The 24876-nt window shown below is 33.8% G+C and overlaps 1 protein-coding gene across 2 annotated transcripts in view; it reads right to left on the bottom strand.

Annotated features, from left to right (window-relative positions):
* The window catches only part of CDH10 (cadherin 10), a 159404-nt gene that overhangs the window by 97181 nt on the left and 37347 nt on the right, over window positions 1-24876 (bottom strand). For both annotated transcript variants that reach the window (XM_003809057.5, XM_008961191.5), the window contains exon 2: window positions 9823-10176. In XM_003809057.5, the coding sequence (XP_003809105.2) occupies window positions 9823-10053 (231 nt within the window). In that variant the 5' untranslated portion in view covers window positions 10054-10176. The remainder of the gene's footprint in view (window positions 1-9822; window positions 10177-24876) is intronic.

Raw genomic sequence — 24876 nt, 5'->3', positions numbered from 1 at the left:
TATGTACTGTAATGCAGTGAGTCCCAGGTTACATTTTTTAGTTAAAAAAAAAAAACACAAAAGCAGATTCCATTAACATCTCACATCTCATAAAGTACACTGCCATGTTTCCAAAAAAAAGATAACACACGTCTTTACATGTTTCTCTTGGAATATGTAACAAAAAACTGGAAATATATATTTTTTTAAAGAAGAAAACTAGGGATATCTGAGGATCAAGATGAGAATCTTAGTTTTAACTGTATACTTTTTCTGTATAAAGTGCATGCATCATCAATTCCAAATATAAATTAAATAATAAACACATAATGGCTATGAAAATTAATTGGATTTTTCTGTGAAATAGTCAAAATAGCTCTATTACATATGCAATCTTAGTTTTGTATTTAACTAGAAAAAAATCTGCTAATTTATTAATCAGTGCACTACTTAAAAATATAACTGTTTTGATGTGGTAATATATATTAATAAATGTAAGAATATTCTTTTTTTTTTTTTTTTTTTTTGAGACGGAGTCTCACTTTGTTGCCTAGGCTGGAGTGCAGTGGCGCAGTCTCCACTCACTGCAATCTCTGCCTCCCGGCTTCAAGCAATTTTCTGCCTCAGCCTCCGGAATAGCTGGGATTACAGGCACGTGCCACCAAGCCCAGCTAATTTTTGTATTTTTAGTAGAGATGGGGTTTCCTCATCTTGGCCAGGCTGGTCTTGAACTCCTGACCTCGTGATCCACCTGCCTCGGCCCCCCAAAGTGCTGGGATTACAGGTGTGAGCCACCGTGCCCGGCCAAGAATATTCTTAATAATGGCGAATGAGGTATAATGTTGATTCTAATCCTGGAGTCATACATTCAGGGTCAGAAGTCCATTTTTACAACTTTCTTGATTCTTACCACTAGAAAACTTAGACAATGAAGGCACATTTTTTTTCTTAATTATAAATGAAAGATAATTGGAACTACCTCATGAGGTTGTTGAAATCCTAAAATAATAAAATAAACTTTAAAGGTATCATTATCAGGCTACATCAAGTTTCAAAATATTATATATCTCATTTAACTGTACCCCCAAAATTTTATGTGATAGTAATTATACCAATATTTTCTTCCAGAAGAACGTTAAATACTGGTGATGAGAAAGGTCTTTTTAAAAACTGGTGATTTAAATTAGCATGTCTTTTTTTCTGATTATGTATGATGGTGACTTTGAGCTTAATAGTTATATTTAATTACAATTTTTAACAAAAAGAGTGAGCTGACCTGATGTTCACGTTCACATCCTTTCTTTTCCTTTTTTTTTTTTTTTTTTTTTGGTGTGTGTGTGAGAGAGAGAGAGAGAGAGAGAGACAGAGTCTTGCTCTGTTGCCAGGCTGGAGTGCAGTGGCACAATCTCGGCTCACTACAACCTCCGCCTCCAGGGTTTACAGGATTCCCCTTCCTCAGCCCCCTGAGAAGCTGGGACTACAGGCACGTGCCACCACGTCTGGCTAATTTTTTGTATTTTAGTAGAGACGGGGTTTCACCATGTTGGCCAGGCTGGTCTTGATCTCCTGACCTAGTGATCCACCCACCTTGGCCTCCCGAAGTGCTGGGATTACAGGTGTGAGCTACCGTGCCCAACCTCACATCCCTTTTTACTATCCACATCATAATATATCTTACCTTTCTAGTTGTCTAGTTGTTCATCATTTCAAATGTAGCCTTTTTTTTTTTTTTCCCCTGATACAAGGTCTCACTCTGTCATCCAGGCTGGAGTGCAGTGGCATGATCATGGCTCACTGCAGCCTCAAACTCCGAGGCTCAGGTGATCTTTTCACCTCACCCTTTCTGGTAGCTGGGACTACAGGCACGTGCCACCATGCCTGGATAATTTTTTCTATTTTTAGTAGAGACAGTGTTTTGCCATGTTGCCCAGGCTGATCTCGAACTCCCAGTCTCAAGCAATCTTCGCTTCGGTCTCCCAAAGTGCTGGGATTGCAGACGTGAGCCACTGCACCCGGCCCACTTAATTTTTAATCTTAATAATACGACTCTGAAAACCTAGGAAGTAGGCTTTTTCCAGTCTAACTCAAAGCCATCTTATTCTCATTTGCCCAGATTATTACAACTAGTCTCTCCTGGGTCCACACTGATCTCGAAATTGCTACATCTGTCCCTGTAATGAGTTTGTATCACTCAACAAGATCAGTCATGAATTCCTTGGAACGTTTTGCTTCTTTGGCCTCTAGAAGGGTCATAGTCTCCTTCCCTCCACCAATACACAAACATACTTTTTCTTTAAAACAACAACAACAACAACAACAACGGAGTTTAGCTTTTGTTACCCAGGCTGGAGTGCAGTAGCGCAATCTTGGCTCACTGCAACCTCTGCCTCCCAGGTTCAAGCAATTCTCCTGCCTCAGCCTCCCAAGTAGCTGGGATTACAAGCTCCCGCTACCACGCCCAGCTAATTTTTTGTATTTTTAGTAGAGACAGGGTTTCACCATATTGTCCAGGCTGGTCTCAAACTCCTGACTTCAGGTGATCCACCTGTCTCAGCCTGCCAAAGTGCCGGGATGACAGGCGTGAGCCACCGCTCCCAGCCCAAACATACTTTTCCTTGGATTTTCTCTACATCTAGGAGTAAACATAATCAAAGGTCATTTCCTAGATTTTTGTTTTTTTCTCTTTATTGTGTCCCTTCAGAAGCTCAGTTATCACAGGGGCGGAAGCCTAGTCCTCTCATGATTCACAGTTCTGTCCCTCCGCTCTGCTAGACTCAGGAAAATCAAACAAACTAGATTTGGTGCTAAGCCTATGATGCAGACTTGCAAATAGCGACAGAGGAGTGTCAAAGAAAATTGAAAAAGCTCAGTCGTCTTGCACTTTTTTTGGGGTGGTATTTGAAAATGACACCACTGAATGCTGAGAAATTTGATGATGTAAGTTAAGCTAAACTGCAGCCAAATTTAAATTCCTTTAGAAAATTTGATATAATAGTATACATTCTTACAGCTCAATTTCCTACTTGATAATATACCTCTAATCTTGGGCTAGGATTTAACATTTTAATTCAAAGTTCTACATTTAATAGCTTTATGTAATCTATAAATGCATAGTATATTTTTAAACATGAAGTTAGTGAGATAATTTTGCTAAAGGGGGAATCTGAAATTTACATTAAATTCCCTTTGCCTACTGTGGATTGGAGCTCTAAAGAGAGAAGCAAAGGTTTTAAGTTATAGTTTAACAAAGTTGCTGCTCCCCTCTCAATTTTAATCCACCTACCTGAAAATTTACATGCTTTATTAACTCCTTTTTTTTTTTTTTTTTTTGAGACGGAGTTTAGCTCTTTTTGCCGAGGCTGGAGTGGTGCAATGGGGCAATCTCAACTCACTGCAACCTCTGCCTCCCGGGTTCAAGCGATTCTCCTGCCTCAGCCTCCCATGTAGCTGGGACAACAGCCATACACCACCATGCCCGGATAATTCTTTTGTATTTTTAGTAGAAACAAGGTTTCACTATGTTGGTCAGGCTGGTCTCGAACTCCTGACCTCAGGTGATCCACCCGCCTTGGCCTCCCAAAGTGCTGGGATTACAGGCGAGAGTCATCGCATCCAGTCTATGTTAACTCTTAATTAAAATTACCAGGAGTCATGGAACACAGTTCAGTGATTAATAACAATAATAATAATAGTAAAACAATAAGATAGCCCATATTCTTTAATAAAATGGATGTAGACATTTAGCTATATGAAGTGAATATTTAAGAACTTACTTTAGGAAACTTATTAAAGTGCTCCCTCCTATTCATGCTTTCATATGAAACAAGTGAGAATATGAATATATGAACATATGCCAATTATGAGACATTGATGAGCAAACACAATAACAAACATCCCTCTCTTTCATTTACTTTATAGAAAAGAGCATTATTCTTCAATACAATGGGTACAAAATTTAATTGCACATATAATTATGTATTGTCTCCAAGAAAGAAAATGAGAGAGCTCTGGTAGATATTCATATCATATTAATAATAACCATGCTTCATTGCCATTACACATGTACTTGTGTGAATTATGTGAATTATGCAAATATGAATTATTGATAAATTATATTGAGATACCTTCTGCAGAGAAAAATTTATGTGAGATTTAGTACAGTTTTCATTTACCAAGATTTCTCTTGAGCTTTTACTAAAAATCACTGACTCCATTTTCATATAATCTTAATATTCTTGACTATATATTTTAAAAATTCTGTATGTGAAAAAATGATTGGCTAAATTATAGATATAAATGTTTTATTTTACTTTGAATATTTTGATGGAATAAAGTTTTTCAAATTTATGACAGAGAATTTTGAGTGCAAAATGTATGCATTCAAGATTTTCCTGAATACTTTGCTAAAATGATATAGTGAGATTTGAACATGTATTTTCCCTACATAACTGCTAGCTAAAATATTATTGTATTGAGAGATACATACATTGTATGCATTTTGAGAATTAAAAACAAAGAGGTGGTCTGCTCTGAAAATATTATCACAGTTTTCTGCAAGACATACCTCTATAAATGCTTTTATTACTTCTTACTTGAAGTCCCTAGAGATTTTAATATAGGTTTACATTTTGCATGTGTGTGTGATCTTTACATATTAGAGAAGTAATGTCTATATTCATGCAAATGTCCACTCATCAGGAAGATATTTATAATCATTTAATCCAAAGGAGTCTCTGTCAATGTCTATCACATCAACCTGATTAATGTTTTCCAGAAATTTTTCTAAGTAAAATTTCCTAATGCATTTATCTCTTCATGTCCTATTCATTATATGGTTGCAATGGACATGGTTCAAATAAAAAATAACTGTGTCCCAATATCCCTGTATCCCCTACCCCATCTAACCACTAAAAGCAGGTTTATATTTAGTAAACAGTTGTTTTTTATGTAGGTCCTTTTGGTCATGTTTGGATAATTTTTTAAAATTACTTGGGAACGTTTAGTCTCAAGAACAGTCTCATTTCAGTTATGAAGTAGAGTGTTTTCTACATACTGAACTCTCATATAATGCAAAGATTTTCCACTTGTGCACTTGAGATTTATTTTAGCCTAGGAAGTCTGCAGTGGTGGAGGTCAGAACAGCTTCTCCTCCGACTTCATTCCAGCTACTCCTTCTCCAGCTGTGGCCAGTTGACATGACTGTGTCCATATTATCAAAAGTAAAAGGGACACAGTCTAATCTGGTGGACACAGTTGCTATTTCTGGACTTTATTGATATTTAAATTTGAGTTAGTCTCTCATGGATCAGTTTCTACAGTTTCAGAGAGATCCTCTAGAAATTTTCAATTATAATTTCCTTATGAGGTATTTCACAGCAAAAATACATTCCCAAGGAATAAACAGATCAATAAAACAATAAAAACATGCTTTTTGAGTCTTCAATCTTAACATTTAGTAACATTGATTCGTACAGCAAAAACCCTCAAACTGTTTTATTTTCACTGTATTTACAAGTACTGCAGAAATAGGACATGGGAATATTTGTTGACTATTGTTTTGTTCTTGGTTTTGGAGTCTGTGCTATATCTGAAACAAAAGAGCCCCATAACTTGCTGTTATTCTTATTATTTGCTGTCTTTGAGCAGAGAGCTTATATTTTCCCCACTGTGTGCATAATACTGGAGTGGTACCTAGAAGGTCCTCCATATATTTACTGAAAGAAGGAATAAACACTTCATGCATAGTGGGTGTTTGGAGCCGACAAGTCTATAGAGAAGGATGACCACGAGGCTGGAGAAAAATATATGGTTTAAGACTGGACATAAGCAGGAGGTCAGGAGATCTTGTTAGAAGTCTACACTGTGGGAAACAAACAGTAATGGTAACTCTGAAGGGAAGAATATAATTGAGAGCATATTTAGAAGTATTGACAGCATATTTAGAAGTAAGAACCCATTAAGAAATAAAATTAGTACTGTTAGGAAAAGGCAAGAGAGATTTTACTTTACTGACTTAGAATCAGATTTATGGTTGCCCCTTTATGTTACTGATTTTTTTTTTTTTTTTTTGGTGTTTTGGGATTTTTCTCAATTTTTGGTTTTGATTAAAATCTGTTTTTAACGTGCTTTTTACCACCTGAGACTAATTATAATATTAAATATAGACAAAGTTTGTGCAGTAAATATAGAACTAGTGATTTGCTTAGAACTGCATATTTGTTACAACTAAAAGTAAATTCAAGGCTTTACACTTTAATATCATTATTTACTTTAGATTTGAAGATATGGAAGCTGAAGAATTTGAAATTATCTGCTCAATGCAACTGGATTGAGCAATAGGAAACTGATTAGAAACTACATGTAAAAAGATATTAAACTAATAAAAAATAGGAGTTTATAATCGCAATGTTCCTTGAATTTAAATTTGGAAATTTAAAAATATTTATAGATGGTTTCACTACGGAGGTAACATATTTCAAAAGTAGGTTCCTTGAAGTTCAACATGTGAAGCTCTTGCCTTGGAAGATAAAGAGAGGGGAGTGAGTATATAGGAAATACCTACATATTCCAAAAAATTCCAGTATACAGGAAGATTCTTAAAGGTCAGTGTTATGATTAGATCATGGAAAAAATGGAAAAAGAAAGCTCTTACACTAAATATATTTTGTTTAGAATGAATTTAACAGAATGATTTACGGGAAAATGCTTCTATTTATGGCGATCTCAACAAATAAATGTTTTGAATTGAGCATGGTTGACTTTGTTTCTTACAAAACAAAGGGAGTTGTGGCAGTGACAATTAGCCAATGGGCTTTATTACTCTCCGCTCCCTTTCTCTCTCCTCCTCTTAATTTTTTTTTCTAAATGAGTTTTTAAATACACATATAATTTATATTTATAATGTAATATTAGAAGTGAGTACAATAATAGAAATTATTTAGTATCTATATATAGTATATATTATGTTAGTGTATTAGTGTATTAGTGTATATAATACACTATAATCATGCCCTTTGATTTCATGCCCTTTGAAGGCCAAGAGAAGTTGATAAACCAAGGGGAGAGAAACAGTGGCAAAAACAATGTCACATTCTAGGTTTTCTGATTGACAGTTGTATGTTTTCTTAAGCTCCTCTCTACTTTAACCCAATGAGCAGTAATGGGATTTTCGTTTTGCTTTAACCACATAGCAGTAATGGGTTTCTATCTGAGAAATTATAGGCATCAATTCTTCCTAGGGTCTGGTTAGCTAATTGTTTAGGTATTTAAAAAATTTTTTCTTCCTCTCCACATAGGTCCTTTTTAGTCTTGTCCTCATCAAACCAGTGTAAGTCTCTCCATTGCTAGTGGGAGAGTGCTTTGTGAGCTCCCAAAATATTCCCACTACAGAGAGATACCTGTCACTACGTTTCCATATGTCTAGTGATTGGAACACATATTACTCCGACATCTAAACCAACCCAGAGGCATTGAAACACTTATCACCATATCACATGTCTACTTTAAAGGATGTAAAAACTGGAATAATTTCTGAAAGAAAATATGACTGTGATAAATTCCTTATAAATAATGATGGAGAGAATATGTGGGGGATTTTAAGTTTTTTATACTTCATGAGGAAAATATATTTTAGCCTCATTATATTTATTGTAATGTTTGTTTATTAAAATATCATATGTTAAACATTGCCTTTTTGTCATATCCTCATGTGTATGTTTATCTCTTAAATAAGATTGTAATTGTATAAGTAATTAATGTAATACAAATAAGGCAATTAATACAATACTATAGTATAGACAAAAAATGTTAAAGCATCTATTTCACAGATTATGACATGAATAAACCACAGAAACTACAAAATTGATTGAAATGTGAGCTAAAATCTAGACACTCTGGCCATTAAAAGCAGACTCAGAGAAGTGTGAGAGTTACAACACCTAAATCATTTCTGTTAACTCTAGTAGTTCAGCACAGTCTACATGGAAAAGAACTGATGAACACATTCATAAATTCCTTACAGCAATACTCATTAAAGAGTTTTCTAATTTGTTTTCATAAAGCAGAGTAGGAAGCATAAAATTTGAGTTGTATATCAAGATGCATATATCTTAAGTTTACCAACTTAATTGTCTTCAGTGATTACAACTTCTAGACTAGTCTTCTCTGCCAAAGAGCCAAATGCCACCAGATGGCAGAGGGAATTCAATTTAATATGACTCAGGTTGATTCAGTCAGCTAAATAGTTATTAAGATCTACTCTAAGAGCTTAATACTCTCTTACTACTCTAAGAGATATGAAGTACAGTTCTTGATTTCAAGGTGTTGATATTTTATGAGATAAAAATAAAAATAAATAAGAAGTAGCTTGACTATGAGAGTATATAATGTAATGATAATTCAATTTACCAACATTTATTAGATCATCATAAAGTACTAGATGAAGGGAAATAGATGCAAACAAGCTAACTGCTATGTACAGGAAGAACCAAAGAAAACTATTTATAGTTTCTACAGCCCAGATTTCAGTTATTATCTTTCTAAGCAGTTAGTTTCATAAACTAAAAGTTGTCTATGAGAGCAACCTTCACTTTCTATTCCCAGGCTTTAAATCAATAAAATCTATGAAAAGCCTGCTACTTTGTGCTTTCTGGTAAGATTCCTTTGGTTGCTGTTTCTTTTCCTTTTCTTTCTAGTCAACATGATATTTAACCTTTAATATCATCTTTCTCATTTTACTAGATATTTTAAAAGGTCTGAAATGAGTGCAATATGACAAAACATATCAGTGTTTTAAAATCACTGAAAATGTTGTCTCAAAAAAAGGGTTTTTAGAAGAAAAAACCTTTCACACAATTTTAATTATTTGAATGAAGATATTATAGTTAAGGTTAATGCAAGAATTGTCAAGGCAGTGATGTATGCATGATAATTGTGTAGTGTTAACATGTGATTTATGTTAGTCTACTTAATTTCCTTTTATTCCTTTGACATAGTCTCACAATCTATAAAAATAATAATATTGACTATTAAAACGAATTTTTTCGTAAGCTCTCAAGTCAACTAAGGCATTATCTAACTTCAATTAGATTCAGATAGTGTCAAGAAAGAAAATTTGAACTGAATACAACATAGTGTGTAAAAGCATTCATTAGTACTTTTATGTTAAGCTTCTCATTTCATTTCCAACCACAACTAATTATCCTCACTAACTTTATAATTCTGTAGAATGAAAACTCTTCCTGTCCACCTCATATTGCAATAGCTAAACTATTTTTACTTGCTTTTCTTCCTATTCGTTTTTCTTTATACAAATGCACCCATAGTGTGACCTAAGAAAAATAAATAACATTCATACCTAGAATAAATTCTTATAATAAGCAACATTTTTGTCCTTGAATCGTATTTTGATGACATTTGCTTTCTCGTTCTGTAGAAGATTAAACAACTTTGAAATGTTTTTACTTCCTCACTGAACTCAATAGCAATGTGAAATATATATATATATACACATATGTATTTTCATTTAAATGACTGTATTTACATATAGCTTTCTCACTATCATTGCTTTCTAACCATAAATTCTAAAATTGCAGTTTTGAGTACCTCTTTAACCCATAAGTTATTGGGCAGAATTAATTCTAATAAATAAATTTATGCATTTATCATTTCATATTCATTCCACAGTTTTTATCAAATTAGAATTCGTGTTCCATAAACAAAAATGCTTTAGAGAGATTTAAAGAATCAGATTTATAAAAATGATGGTTTGATGACCTTCAAATTTTCATCAGTAAAATATATAAAGAGCAAATATAAACACGTGCCATTTTAACACAAGCTTACCTTGCCTACGTACTGATAATCAGATCCTGTATATTCTTCAAGTAAGAAAAATTGATTCCACATCCAACCACGTTTTTGACGATGGAGAATTTTGCCATCACTCCTTGGTACACGTGAACTTAAAATTCTTTGCTGTGGCACAGGCGTCCTTCTGAACATTATTTCTGGAGAGCAGAAATGTGGCAGGCATACCCAGAATAGAAACAGTAGCAAAAATTGATGTATTGTCATAGTTCACTTCTTGACAAATCCCAGTGCAGATGAAGAGAAGTGGTGCTATTTTACCCAGTTGATTTTACTGTGTTTCAACTGGTTTCCAACATTTCATCAATGTTTTGTTCATGTTTCCCAAAGCTTCAAACAAACAAACAAACAAACAAAGTTAGTTGACAACATTATCATTATTACTTTTCATTTAAAATTTAAAGTGACGATAGTTTATTAATAACAACCAAAACATTCATTTTCTTTATTTTTCATACAATAACGAATAGTTTTGAGAAATATTACTTGTCTAGCAATATGTCTACAATGTACAAAAATATAATTGTAAATGTTTATTTCCACCAAATTCTAAAGAAAAGACATTATTAGGCTTTTTTTTTTCTTTTGGCACTTTAACAGTTTTTAGTAATTACATTGCTATATACACAGGAGATATAGTTCATTCTGCATGTCAATTTTTTCAGAGTAATTTAATGCAAATTATAATTTTGAAAACAAAACTGATTTAAATAACCTACAGGAATCATGCCTTCTGTTGTACAATTTTATATTTTAATGTTTTTAAACAGCAGCATAATTTCTTCAAATTTAATCCTACTCAGAGGTGAAAGTAAAGGCACAAACAAAACAAAACAAAACAAAACAAAACAAAACAAAACAAATGAGAAAACTAGGAATGCCTTCCTTTGAAGTGCTCTCCTCTCTTCCCTGTTAGGTTAGCCTGGGGAACACCTAGAGTTTCCTTGAGTAGAAAGTAATCACTACTACAGTGAACCAATTTGTAATATAATTAAATCTAGCAGATAATCTGCTTCTAACTACCTCTACTGCCTGGTCCAGAACTCCACTATACCCCAGGCTGACTATGGTAACAGCCTACTGACTGTTCTCTACACCCTCCGTGCCACTATTTTCTCAACAAGATTTCCTTAGAAATCCATTAAAATTTAAGTCAGATCATGTCATTTTTTTTTCACAAAACACTCCAGTGGTTTCTTATCCCACTGTGATGGAAACCAAAATCTGTCCAATAATACTGCACTCAATTTCATCACTGCTGGCCACCTCTCTGACCATGTTTCACTTTAACCCTCCACCACATCCCCCTAAACTGACTCTTCTCCAGCCACAGTGTCCTTCTTGCTTCACCATGCAATATATTTTACATGCTCCCTTCCTTAACCAGCAACTTCCTACTTGTTCTCTGTGCCTAGAATGATTTTCCTGTAGATGTTCACCTAGCTAGATCCTCTGTTTCCTTCAGGTCTTTCTTTAAAACCGCCCCTGACATTTCATATATTCCAGTATACTCCATGTATTTTATTTATTTATTTATTTATTGTGTACATATTCTGTTTTTCTTCTACAATCCCATGTAGGAAGATAATTTTACTCTTTTCTTCATTACTGTATCACAGTGCATAAAAAAGAATCTTGTCTATACTAGATGTTCAATAAACAATTTGAATGTATGAGTAAATGAATGAATGAATTGCAAGTCAATGCAAATATTTGACTACCATTACCTGCTATATGTTTTTGTGCCCAAGCATTTATGTATAGAGATATATATTTTTGAATTACAGTAATTTTTATATTATTCTTCACTTATATTATTGTGAATATACTTATTTTGTTTTGTGTGTGTGTGTGTGTGTCAATTGTCTTTTGTTTCCTAATATGTATGGATTTTATTTCAGGATATAATAAAGTATGTGTTATAAAAAGTGATTTGAGAACCAAAAGGATTGAGTTTCACTTCTCTAATATGGCAATGCCTTATAAGTACTCCTGCTTTTACATTTATGCTTACATCCACAGTAATTTGTTAGCAATCTCTTTACTTTTTGTTTCATTATTCAGAAGACTTAAAAGTTAATATAAATGTTTCAAAGAAATAAGATTAATAGTGAAGCAGAGTCTCCCTTGAGTGTATCAAATGACAGTAGAGTCGTCCACAATGCCTGAAGACGTACAGCATGATAGATGGAAATTGTATTTCAATATGTCATGTAATACTCTACTTGGAGTTTAGAAATTATCTGATGCATAAAATGGTCTTACATCACAAAGCACTGAAACTCAAATTGATTGGATTCTAAGTAATAGGAACATTTACCAAAATAGTGGCTTTTATATGTATTAGGATGTGCCAGACGGTATTCTCCAGAAATGTACACTATTCCCAAGAGGCAGGGGAGAGTTTGTGTAAGTGAGGGTTTCTGCTTTCTTCTACAAAAGCTTTAAAACTTATTGAAGAAACAGTCATTCTCATTTCATCTCTTTTTACATTTTTAAAAATTGTCAGCAATTCTATGATGCATTGGTGATCATTTTCAATACAGTTATAACCTTCCCTAGTGTGAAAAGCCTACTCACCAATGTTTTGGAAAAGAGTAGGTGGGGACTATAGCTATAAAAGTTGCTATTGAATAATTGGACCCCACATGCATGAGATCATTTCCTTTGTTATTGTTCTAGTTTCAATTATTTAATGATAAATGTCCTGAAGAATCCCCAGTAAAATGCATTATTTAATACTGATGCAAGATAATTAGAAAGTATATAAAATACATTTTACATAAAGACTACAGTATTTGACAAAAACATTTCGAACAATGACACGGTTAAATAAAAATAGAAAATTATATGAAACAAATCTAACATTTAATTTCTCTGCAGTTAGTTCTTCCTAGTTACGTTCTAAGTAACTAGGAGCCTACATATTAGACATTTCAAAACATTGTGACTTTATTATAAATATCAATAATAATCATCCTTCCAGTAACCTAACCCAAATTACAGAATATCTTTGGCATTTCCATTTAGCCAAGTGTACCTTTTACATGGTCAGTCAATGCATTGCATTGCTGCTTTTTCCACCCTATGGCTCTCAGCTGTCTTTTTTTTTTGTCAGTGTGTCATCACACTATTTTAAACGATTATCATTTCATGCAAACAGCATACAATAACTACTAACGGCCGTTTTCCTTAACCTCAATCTTTCTTATTTAAAATATATCCTACAGGGTGTTAGCTAAATTAATTTTCTGAAGCCCACTTCTCCAAGGCTCAAATCAATTAAAATTTTTGAACATGTCTACCACTGGGAAGATTAACATCAAAACTTTATATTTCATTTCAATATCTGAAACCAGATAATTTTTAAAACATCATTTTGCAATACTTCTAGTTGTTTTAATTTCAACCCTGATATGTAACTTCTTATATGTATAAACTATCTCCCCACTAATATACAATTCTGAATAATATCCAGGTGATTAGAAACATATTGAATTTTCCTCGATAGTAAAAAGTGGTATATACAGATGTATCAGTATATGTCTCTTTAATTAACTGATATATTTATAAAAGCCTCTCTAAATATGTTGGGCTATTTATGATGAGAAATAAAAGCTAAATTTTAGGATATAAAAATATTACATAAGGGAGCTGTTGTGCTTGCTTGAAATTATTAACAGAATTATAATGAAAAGGAATCAGGTGGGTTGAAACTATTATTAAACTACCTCTCTGACTAAAAATGCTAAAATTAATGAAATTCTATAATTTCAGTTCCAGTTAATTTTATTTTCAGAAAATATTTTCAAAACTATATTTCTTTATTTTAATATCAAAAATAATTTAATATGAATATCCTATGAACTTTAAGAATTATTAAAACATCCTTCAGCCATTCTGCAATCCCATATTTCCTTCAGACCAGTGCTCCTCCAATTTTAATATATATTCACAACTCCTGGGTCACTTGTTAAATATCTATGTTCTCATTCAGTGGGTCTGGAGTGGGGCATAAGATGCAACATTTCTAATATGTTCACCTATAATGCCAATGCAGGTGGACCACGTGCTTTGACTGGCAAAGCTGTAGACCTCCCTCAAACCTAAAATCAACCTCAGAGTGTTTTTATAACTTTTTCCTATTTAGTGCTTCAGCCCCCAGACACGTAGCCTACTACAATGACGGGAATATAAGCTATATGGCGACTGCAGTCAGAAGATCAAAACATTATTTCTAAATACTCTAAGGCCTTTTTCCATGTTTTTTTAACCAGAAGAGTTTGTTTACTTCAAGCTACAGTAGATAGGATAGCAATTTTTCTCTTAATCATGCTGTAAACTATGTTTTTCTTTATATGTTCATTTTAAAGCATTTGTCTCACTGGGTCTCATTTCATTTTTACAATTACAGGACTTTCATTATTCTTCTGAAATACTTATCACAAATATTATTTTCTCTATAACCTGTTAATTTTATTATATAGGCAGCCAAGAACAGCAGATCACAGAATATAATATAATGGGCATTTTGGCACATCTCAATTACTAATTAAGTCTCCACACATCACAGATGATCAATTAAGCTACAATCTATTCTTGGCTAATAAAAGGAATTAGTCCTTCTTCAGTCAATTTATTATGTTGATTAGGATCCTAATGTACCAGCTAAATAATATATATAAAAAATATATATATTATTTATAAGAGTAATCGAAAATGCTAAAGATTATAGATATAAAAGTCCCTGGAGATGGACAATTTTAATCCTCTTAAAGTTTCATAGACCAAATACAGTCTAATAACATTTCAACACTGAAAAATAAAGGAAAATTTTTCAGATGTGTTTATACAATTAAAATGAGTCAGTGCATACTAAATACTTCCTTTTTATTCAGCTGATACCATTTTATGCATCTAGTCTAAAGCACCATGTGAGATAATTGAATCAAAGCATTACACTAAGGACTCAAATAATATGAGTCCATATGCTTGATCATATTATCCAAGAGTTCATTACACATTACCTACTGTGCTCTATTGTCATAGAAAATGTATAATTCTACATTGAATATTTATCACTCTATTTTAAGTATTCTGCATATGTATTTCTGTTTAGACTGTAAGTTTGAGGCAGGGTTTTATGTCTTCCATGCAAAGCTAGCAATATAGAGAATAATGCAAAGTGTTAAACAAGTATTTTTAAATTGGATTGAATATTATAATTATTTGTAAAACATTTCAATACAAAAGAAACTTGCTTTGTTTTTATTTTAAAAAAAAAGGTGAAGGACCATTTTATGCCTATATCTTATTTGTATTTAACACGACAGAACTCACATAAGACATTAACCAAAAAGGCAATCAATATATCAGTGTTGAATGAAATATACAACACAAAGGTTTGGTAGTCTTAGATAAGTTATCAACCATTGCTAGGATTGTTATCAATGCAGAAGAATCCCAAGAAGCTCTGGTCCTTGCTATTCTTTTCAGACTAAAATTCTCCTTCAAACAAAACCGTTTGAAATTAGTTTTATTCTCTAGGAATGTGACCTGCACACAAACTGGTAATACACCTCTCCAGCTATACTATGTGCTAACATCTTTATGTGATAATTTGCAAAACCAGATATCAACCATATAAATTTGGGGTCAGTGGGTAGATAAAACATATGGCAGGGATAAAGAGGATTGTTGAATGAGGCACATAACTTCATGTGGCCATTATCTCTAAGATCCCTGCTAATAGGCTAAAGAATAGCATCCAAGAGTTCTTGCTACTCTCTGAGCAACCTTTTTAACTCAGCAGCAAATGTGACAGTCCCAGATGTAACTTGATCCACAAGCAAGTTAGCAGTGCTAATACAGATGTGACATTGCACCTGCTGCCTCCTGAAAGTCTCATTTTACTGTAGCTAGGATTTATTTCATTATGTGGAGAATGGTAGCAAGAATGCTCTGAGGGTTACTTAAAGATGTTTGTATAAAAGCCATCTGGTACCCAGTTTTCTTTGATCCAGGACTTGAACTGCTTCTGTAAAACAATGGGTGAAGAGATAGGAAGAGAGAGTTTGGGAGATTATTAGGATTTCCTTCCCAAGATGGTTTGTCATTCTTCACTTAATTCATTATTATTAGGACATCAAGAAAAAGAGCCATAGCTTGGAGAAAGAATCCATTAAAGATTATTTTTCTTCTAAGTTACTTCTAAGAAAACCATTTGTGCACGTACTAATGAATGGTGTGTAAACTAACTTACTATGCACTTTAGTGTGTTCAACTATGAGAATGTGTAGAACATGCATCAGACTGGCATAAACTGTTCTGCAAAATATGTTTCTGCTGTTATACCTGAAGGTGCAAAAATATACATGACACTCATTTGTGAAAAGCAATCAAAAGTATAAACATAGAGATATAAGATTGGCCATTAACAATCTCCTTAAATGCATAAATATAGATCTTTACGCAAGGATAAGCACAGGAATCATAAGACAAGTCTTTGTGGCATGTATTTGTGAGACAGTCAAGGTTAAGAATAAGAAGCAGAAAAAAACTTATCAGCACTAATTTTTGACTCTAATTATGGTTTAATATTTGCACAATACTAAAAACCCACTTTTAGATGGCCCGTCTTATCTCTATGTGTAGTCCCATTTTATAAAAAAAGGATTATCTCCTAAATTATGCATGTGTAGCTGAAATATAAAATTGGAATAATGTTCCATTAGTTAAATTTCATTTTCCTGAGGGCAGAAAGGGGCCAGACTGTAATTAATTCTTTATTTTTTAAAATGCGACTCAATTCTAAATTATACTTACATTGTAGTTTTCAACTTACCAAAAAAGACAATACAAGACTTATTCCTCATTTTCTAATATCCATTTTTTGATTCTTAAAGGGATCAATCCCAAAATATAGAATATAGAATCCAAAACATGTTATTAGTTGTGTAAATCCTTCAATTATTGAGCTATAATACAGTGAGCACCTCAGTGAACCAGTTATTGAAGAAATCATTGTGTTTTTTTTCTTCACATCTCAACAGAGCAAGTTTGGGATTTTCTTTCTATAAATAGGGTCATTGATGCTGAGAATTATTCCTTCAGCAATGTCTATGGAGCTCTATCTCAATGGAGCCATGAATTCTGTTGTGTGGAATCTGTAAAATGTAAACAAAATTGAAGTGGTTCTCACAATCCAAGAATTAACAATGGGAATCCATGAAAAGAGCACCTAATCCAAACACGGGTGGTCTGAGAAATCTTTTTGGAGGAAACCACATCCTACCTGGCACAAATGAAAGAGCAGAGCGTCAGTGTGCGTGCATGTGTGTGTGTGTGTGTGTGTGTGTGTTCTGTACATGCATGCAGATGTACGTGTTTGCAAACACGGACAGGAGTTAAAATGAGTTGTGGAAACACAATAGAGAGAAACTGCGTTTCATGAATTGACATAATGGATCATAGGTATGTAATGGGTTATAAGAAAAGGAAAGAATGTGCAAAGCTCAGGGGGGGAAAGAAATATATACATTAAGGAAATAAAATTATTTTGCATGACACTTCTAAGGTGACTAAGTTCAAAAACAGATTTAGGTCTAGGTCTGATACAATGTGGAGTTCAAAGCAGCTAATCCTTTAGCCACAATTTTTTCTACTGTAGACAGTGTTGGGTTATGTCTTTGATGGGCCCTAGGCAGTTTGTATATGTGGCTTTTTTTTCCTTAAAAAAATAAAAGAAGAAAGAAAATACATTTTACAACTGCATTTAAGCAAAGAGCCATATATTAATATTATATGTTAGAGAATTATCTTTCATCTAAAAGTTCAGTTTTTTATTTTAAAATAAATTAAACCATTTTCATGGGCCTCCAAAAGTATCATGGGCACTCAGCTGGGTGCCTACTGGGCTTAATGGAAAAGTCAACCATGTCCTTAGCAGCAAACATATCATCATGGACTTTTGTATCCAGCTTTGGAAATCAAATTTTTCTCCCATGGGTTAATATGACAGATAAGGAAACAGTTTAAGAGTAATGTTATGTGATTTGCTCAGTCTCAAACAGTTAGTGTCATAACCAGAAATATAACTTGGGTCACCAGATTCCCTTTACACTGTTCTGAAATCTCCTACATAATTTAGTAATGAATAGATGTTACTATGATTAAAATTTACATGCTAATGCCCTTATCTAGGAGACATCTCAGCTAGCTTCCAGTTTGCTGAACACAGATAAGACAGACCCACTGGGAGTTGGAAGCGTATGAACTACAGACCATGAATATACTTAGACACACAAAATAAGGGTCCAAGAAAAGAATACTAGTTCAAAACATTTAAAAATGTGTGGGATATCTAAATTCCACAGATTGCTTTGATTGCAAACATATCATTGATATGTTGAATTTTAAGTATAAATTTGCTATTCAAATGCCCTTGAGAATAAAGATTCAATAGCTATTTTTTTTTTCTTTTTTAATAATTGTGCCAGTGGAAGGAAAGCTTGAATGGGTTAAAGTCGTAAATTAGTTGATAAAAAGATATTTTAAAAATTACCTTTAAAAGTGTGGACACATTAAGTGGTTTCTTCTCCAACACTCATTAAATTCACACCCGACCCTAACCCTACCATTATCATCCCCTGCTACTACTCTTGCAATTCCAACTAAATCACAGTTTGCAGTTTTTCATGCAGTAGGTTTTATGACCACCCACTTTAACAAATTTTGGTTTTTGTGTATGTATGTCTGACTTTTTTTGTAGTGCACACTAATGGTGAAATCATTACTTTTAAATATGTTTAACCATTAGAAAGTATTAGAGTTTATAAGTCTGATTCAGTGAATAATTTGGTGCACAAATCCAGTATAATACTAAACTAATCACTACAACAAAAATTCACACTTATTAAAGGCAGTGAAATTTGTAAGCTTTCAGACATTACAAGAGATTATGCATTAGTCCTTGCACCAATTATATATTTGATCTATATTCAGTCACAATTACTGTGGGAACCAGAGAGATTTATCATTTCAGCAAGTATTTAGTGGGTTAAGATCACTGCCAGAAACAAAGCAGTACATCTAAATTCTGGACCATTAAGCCACAATCTGTAAACTGCCATTCATTCAGTTTAATTGCAAAATAGTATGTCAAGCAGAGTGCTGCCCAGCATTTCCTGTCTTCCTTGAATAGCTGGTATACCTTTTGTGTATACGCGCTCTGTGTTTAAATGATATTTCCTGAATTTGTGCATGGTGATACTTACTACATGATGTTACAGCACTTTTTACCTATTTCCCCAATTAGACATTCCCAACTTGGGAAAATGTATTATTGCATTGCATTGCATGTGTGTGTATATGTGTATATGTGTATGTTCCCTTAATGACCTTTAATGGACTGAGTTAATCAAAGAAAAAATTTCTTTTTGAGTTTATTTTAACTTACTCTCCTGTCTCCTACCACAATCTAGGAATATGCAGTAGTAGATGCTAGAGATAAGAAGATGGGAAAGAGATTAAGGAAAAAATAGTTTATTTAGATTGAGTCTCCTCACTTTCTTACTCCCCTAACTCAGCTATGGAATAAAAATATGGAGTCATAAGGGAAGAATATGTCTCAAGGCCTAATTTTCTAGAATACATGCTTCCTGAATACATTCACTATCCTGATTTCTTTTCTAAAATGTTTATTCACCCTTTTCAAGACAATCTATTGATCATTTTAATAACTTATCTTGGGATTACAGTGGCTTTGTCTGATAATGAAACTCTAAAAACTAGAAGATTTCAATTTTTTAAATAAGAGGAATCAGACAGCCACTAGGGTAGAAGTAAAACAGCTGTGATATATCAAGAGGAACAAAGAACACAACACGATAAGAAAGTACAAGTCTCTGTATAACTACCGGTGTCAGTTTCTGCCTTCATCACCTTTAGTTGTAAAGACCATTCAATTCAATCTGCACATTTTCTCTTTGGAGTCTAACACAATCCATACAGGGACTATATATGTAGAATATAAAGAATAAAAAACACTTCCCAACACATTTTATGTATGTATCATTACTCTGACACCAAAACGATAAAACATTATTACAAAGAGGAGAAAATCAACAACAAAACAAAATTGAAAAACAACCTTTGTGAAGACAGATACACAAATCTTCACCAAAATATTAGCAAGTGGAAGCAATATGTAAAACATATAATACATCATGACTTCACCTTAGTATAATGTTGGCTCAACATTCAAATGCCAATCATTGTTGTAACTGTCATATCAACAGATTTTTTAAAACTATGACCATTTCAATAGATGAAGAAAAAACATTAGACAAAATCTGACATCCTTCATGATAAAAATTATCCATAAAGTATGACTGAAACTAACTTCCTCAAGTCTTATATAGCAGACCCATAAAATCCTACAACTAGCGTACTTGCTGGAAAAAAAAAAAAAATGCTAACGTTTCCCCCGTAAATTCCGGAACAAAGTGTAGATAAGATACCTACTTTTGCCACTTGTATTCAACTTTAAACTGGTTGTCCTAGCCAAAGCAGTGAGGCAAAGAAAAAAGAAATGGAAATCATACATATTGAAAAGGAAAAAATAAAACTGTGTCTATTTGCAAATGGCATGATCCTGAACATGGAACATCCCAGAGAAGTTACATTAAAAGCTACCAATCTAATCAATGAGTCCAGTAAGTTGACAGGAATATGCGATCAAACAAAACAATTAAAGTTTTACATAAAAACAATTAATACTTCTAGATTGAAATAAAAATAAAAATTAAAAATGTCTGCCATGTGGCTCACTCCTGTATTCGAAACCCTTTGGGAGGCAGAGGCAGGAGGACTACTTGAGGCCAGGAGTTCAAGACCAGCCTGTGCAACATAGTGAGACCCCATATCTACAAAAAAATTTAAAAATTAGCCACATGTAGTGGTACATGCCTGTAGTAGCTACTCTGGAGATTGATGTGGGAGGATTGCTTGAGCCCAGAAGTTCACAACTGCAGTGAGCTATAATCATGTAATTGCCCTCCAGCCTGGGTGACGTAGCAAAATCCTGTCTCTAAAAATACAATACAATAAAAAAATTTACCAATGTGCAATAAAATTGGGTAGAAATTAAACAAAATGTATGCAAGATCACTATGCTGAAACTTTTGTCTTTTGTAATTGGTAAAGATTTCTTTGAGATGATACCTAAATCATGATACATAAAAGAAAAAAACTGACAAATTGCATTTGATGAAAATTAAAAGCAAAAGTCTCTTCAAAGACACAATAAAATGAAAGATAAGTTAGAAACTCTTGGCTGGGCATGATGGCTCACACCTGTAATCCCAGCACTTTGGGAGGCTGAGGCCAGCAGATCACCTGAGGTCAGGAGTTCAAGACCAGCCTAACCAACATGGTGAAACCCCATATCTACTAAAAAATACAAAAATTAGCTGGGCGTGGTGGCAGGTGCCTTAATCCCAGCTACTTGGGAGGCAGGGGCAGAAGAATCCTTTGAAGCCAGGAGGCAGAGGTTGCAGTGAGCCGAGGTCAAGCCATTGCAGTCAAACCTGGGGAACAAGAGCGAGATGTCTCTCAAAAAAAAAAAAAACAAACAAAAAAACAAACAAAAAAAGAAAGTCAAAAACTCTTAGAAAATAATTGAAAATGTGTCTCTGATAAACCCTTTTTTCGTACTGTATAAAGAATTGCCAAATCTCCATAAATGAAAACAAATAACCCAATTGAAAACAGGCAAAGAACTTGAACAGACATCTTTAGCAAAGAAAATATATAGATGGAAAATAAGCATATAAAGACTTGCTCAACATCATTCAACCGTATGGAACAAAAATTTGAAAATGAAGACTGCAATGCATACCACTACATTAAATTAAAATAGCTAAAATAACATTTTAAGAAGACATTACCAAGTGTTGGAAAGGATATAGAGCAGGGATATAGTATAGGTCTATGACCTGTTAGGAACCGGGCCACACAGCAGGAGGTGAAGAGCCTGTGACCAAGCATTAGCACCTGAGTTGCACCTCCTGTCAGATCCAATCAGCAGTAGAGGGAGGGGGGATTAGCTTCTCATAGGAGTAGGAACTTTATTATGAACTGCACAAGCAAGGGATCTAGTTTGCACACTCCTTATGAGAATCTCATGGCTGATTGCCTGACAATCTGAGGTGGAACAGTCATCCTGAAATGATTCCCCCAACACCTCCTCCCATCCATAGAAAAGCTGTCTTCCACGAAGTGGGTCGTTGCCACCAAAAAGGTTGGAGACCACTGATATAGAGTAATTGAAACTTCTATACCTTGCTGGTGGGAATGCAAAATATCATAGACACTTTAGAAAACAAATTTGTGGTTCTTAAGATGTTACATGTGTACTAATCATTTGATACATTATTCCTACCCTAGGTACTTGTTGAGGAAAAATAAGAAAATTTGTTCACATAAAACTTTTTACGAATGATTATAACTTCTTTATTTATAATCATCAATTGGGAACAACCCAAATGTCCTCAAATGGGTGAATGGGTAAACAAACTTTGGTGCAACCATACAATGACATACTACTTATTAATGTAATGGAACGAACAATTGACACATGGATGAATCTCAAATGCTTTATGCTAAATAGAATAGGCCAGCCTCAAAATCATATACAATGTATGGTTTTATTTATATGGCATTCTTGCAAAAGCAAAAGCATAGGGATACAAGAGAGATCGGTGATGGTTAATGTCTAGTCACCACAAAGTGACAAGAGGTAACTCCCTGGGGAGATGGAAATGTTCTCCATGTTGACTACAGTGGTAGTTATAAAACTGTAGGCATTTATCAAAATTCATAGAACTTTACCCTAGAAAGGATGAATTTTACTATCTGTAAATTTTACTTCCCTGCAAATGGCCCAAAGTTGCATGAAATGATGCTCAGCATCACTAATCAGGGGAATGCAAATCAAAATCACAATGAGCTATCATCTAACACATGCTAAGATGACTATTACAGGCCTGGCACAGTGGCTCACACCTGTAATCCCAGCACTTTGGGAGGTCAAGGTGGGTGGATCACTTGAGGTCAGGAGTTCGAGACCAGCCTGGCCAACAAGGTGAAAGCTCGTCTCTACTAAAAATACAAAAATTAGCCAGGCATGGTGGCATGTCCCTGTAATCCCAGCTACTTGAGAGGCTGAGGCAGGAGAATCGCTTCAACCTGGGAGATGGAAGTTGCAGAGAACCGAGATCACACCACTGCACTCCAGCCTGGGTGACAGAATGAGACTCTGTCTCCAAAAACAAAAAACAAACAAACAAACAAAAGATGGCTTTATTTAAAAGGATGAATGCAATGTATAAAAACCATTTTTACCTTCATCGTATTTTTGTTATCAAATATTATTTTAATAATTGAAAACATTTAAACGTTTAAGAGCATGTAATTTTATGAATTACACAGGAAGCAAAACTTACTACATATCCATTATATATCTAAATATGCAGCATCCAGAAAAAAGCATTCATTTAAAACTGTTATTTAGATCAATGGTTTCTTTATTCTACTCTGAGACATTGGCGTTTCGAATAAAAAGATGCCCTAAATTGAATGTTCCATTTTGTTTCCTGTTATTCTTTGATTCTAGCTAGTTATCAGTTGTCAAAACAACAGACTAAGCCTAACACCTACCAGCATGTCAAATATATATTTTTTTAATCTCTATAACGTCATCAGAACTTTATTTCCTCAGCTTGGCCTGGACACCCTCAGCTTCAGCAAACAGGGAGTCAGTGCAACAGTGCATAAAATATGAGGGCTCTGAAAGCCTGGGCCTGCTTAGGGGAGTGTGTAATTTAATAAAGTGTTCATTGATGTCAGCACACGGGCTCATCAGACTCATGTTGATGCCGATGCCTGCAGCACAGAGACTCCTAGTCCTAATTAGATGACTGAAGTAAGATTACATTTTCCCTTGGAGAAGGCACAAGGGTGGGAGAGTTACTCTCAAAGGGATTTAGATTTACAAGTATATGATGGAACAGAACAAAAATAGGGAAAGGCACACTTTAGGGAAACCAACGAGGGAAATGAACTTAACAGAGTCGCATTATTTATAAGAAGGAAAGTTAAAAAACCACCGTCAGGTGTCTGTTGTTCCTACTTTATTCACACAGAAAGTCTGACATAAATTATAAATAAGGAAAAATATTTTTATGACTTATACGCTAAGCTTACAATGATCCCTGGTAAATCCCAGAGAAATTTTAGCAATATGACTTGGAATTTTAAGTATTATATTATACAGTTTATTGTTTAGGGATGTCCGTTAGTTTTTTATGACTTTTAAAATTCTATCTGAAAAGGTCAAATTAATGATTTCTCAAAAAATTAAATTATGTATTATTCACAGAGCAAGGACATTTTGTCTCAGATGACACAATGAAAATTTTGTCATAGTGAGGAAAAAGCAAATATGTACCATTTTTGTGAGTGTTTCATTAATATTTTAAATGTTTTATCTCCTAGCCTAATATAAATAGGAGAGATTATCTGATGATTAAACATTATTAACTAAGTATTGCTATATAGATAATTTTATATTTTAAAGCAGGCCCTCTATTTTTTGTTTAATTTGACAGCATCAACCCAGCCATTTTGACCTTCCTGACAATGTTCAAATCCTCATTCTTTGCTACTGAAATATCCTTGGCTAGAAATATTAATCTTCGGAGGAAAAACACTAGTGTATGTAAGATAATATTTCATATTTTTAAACAGTAGTATAGCCATGTTCTTATATTAAAAAAAGATTGCCAACAGAATTATCCCATTTTAAACCACTGGTAATGAGACAGAATATGGAGCAGTAACACAGTAACAGTTTCTGTTGGCAAATCGAGTCATCTTCTATGACTTTTCTTATTCTATTTGTCAACACGTGTTTTTCTTAGTGGCTTAAAATTTATTTACATTCTGAATGTTTGTTTTTTTTTTTTATTT

This window comes from Pan paniscus, chromosome 4 (genome assembly GCF_029289425.2).
Source record: "Pan paniscus chromosome 4, NHGRI_mPanPan1-v2.0_pri, whole genome shotgun sequence".
Lineage (NCBI taxonomy): Eukaryota > Metazoa > Chordata > Mammalia > Primates > Hominidae > Pan > Pan paniscus.
Note: the sequence above shows the minus strand (reverse complement) of the source record. Positions and strands in the feature narration are given on the sequence as shown.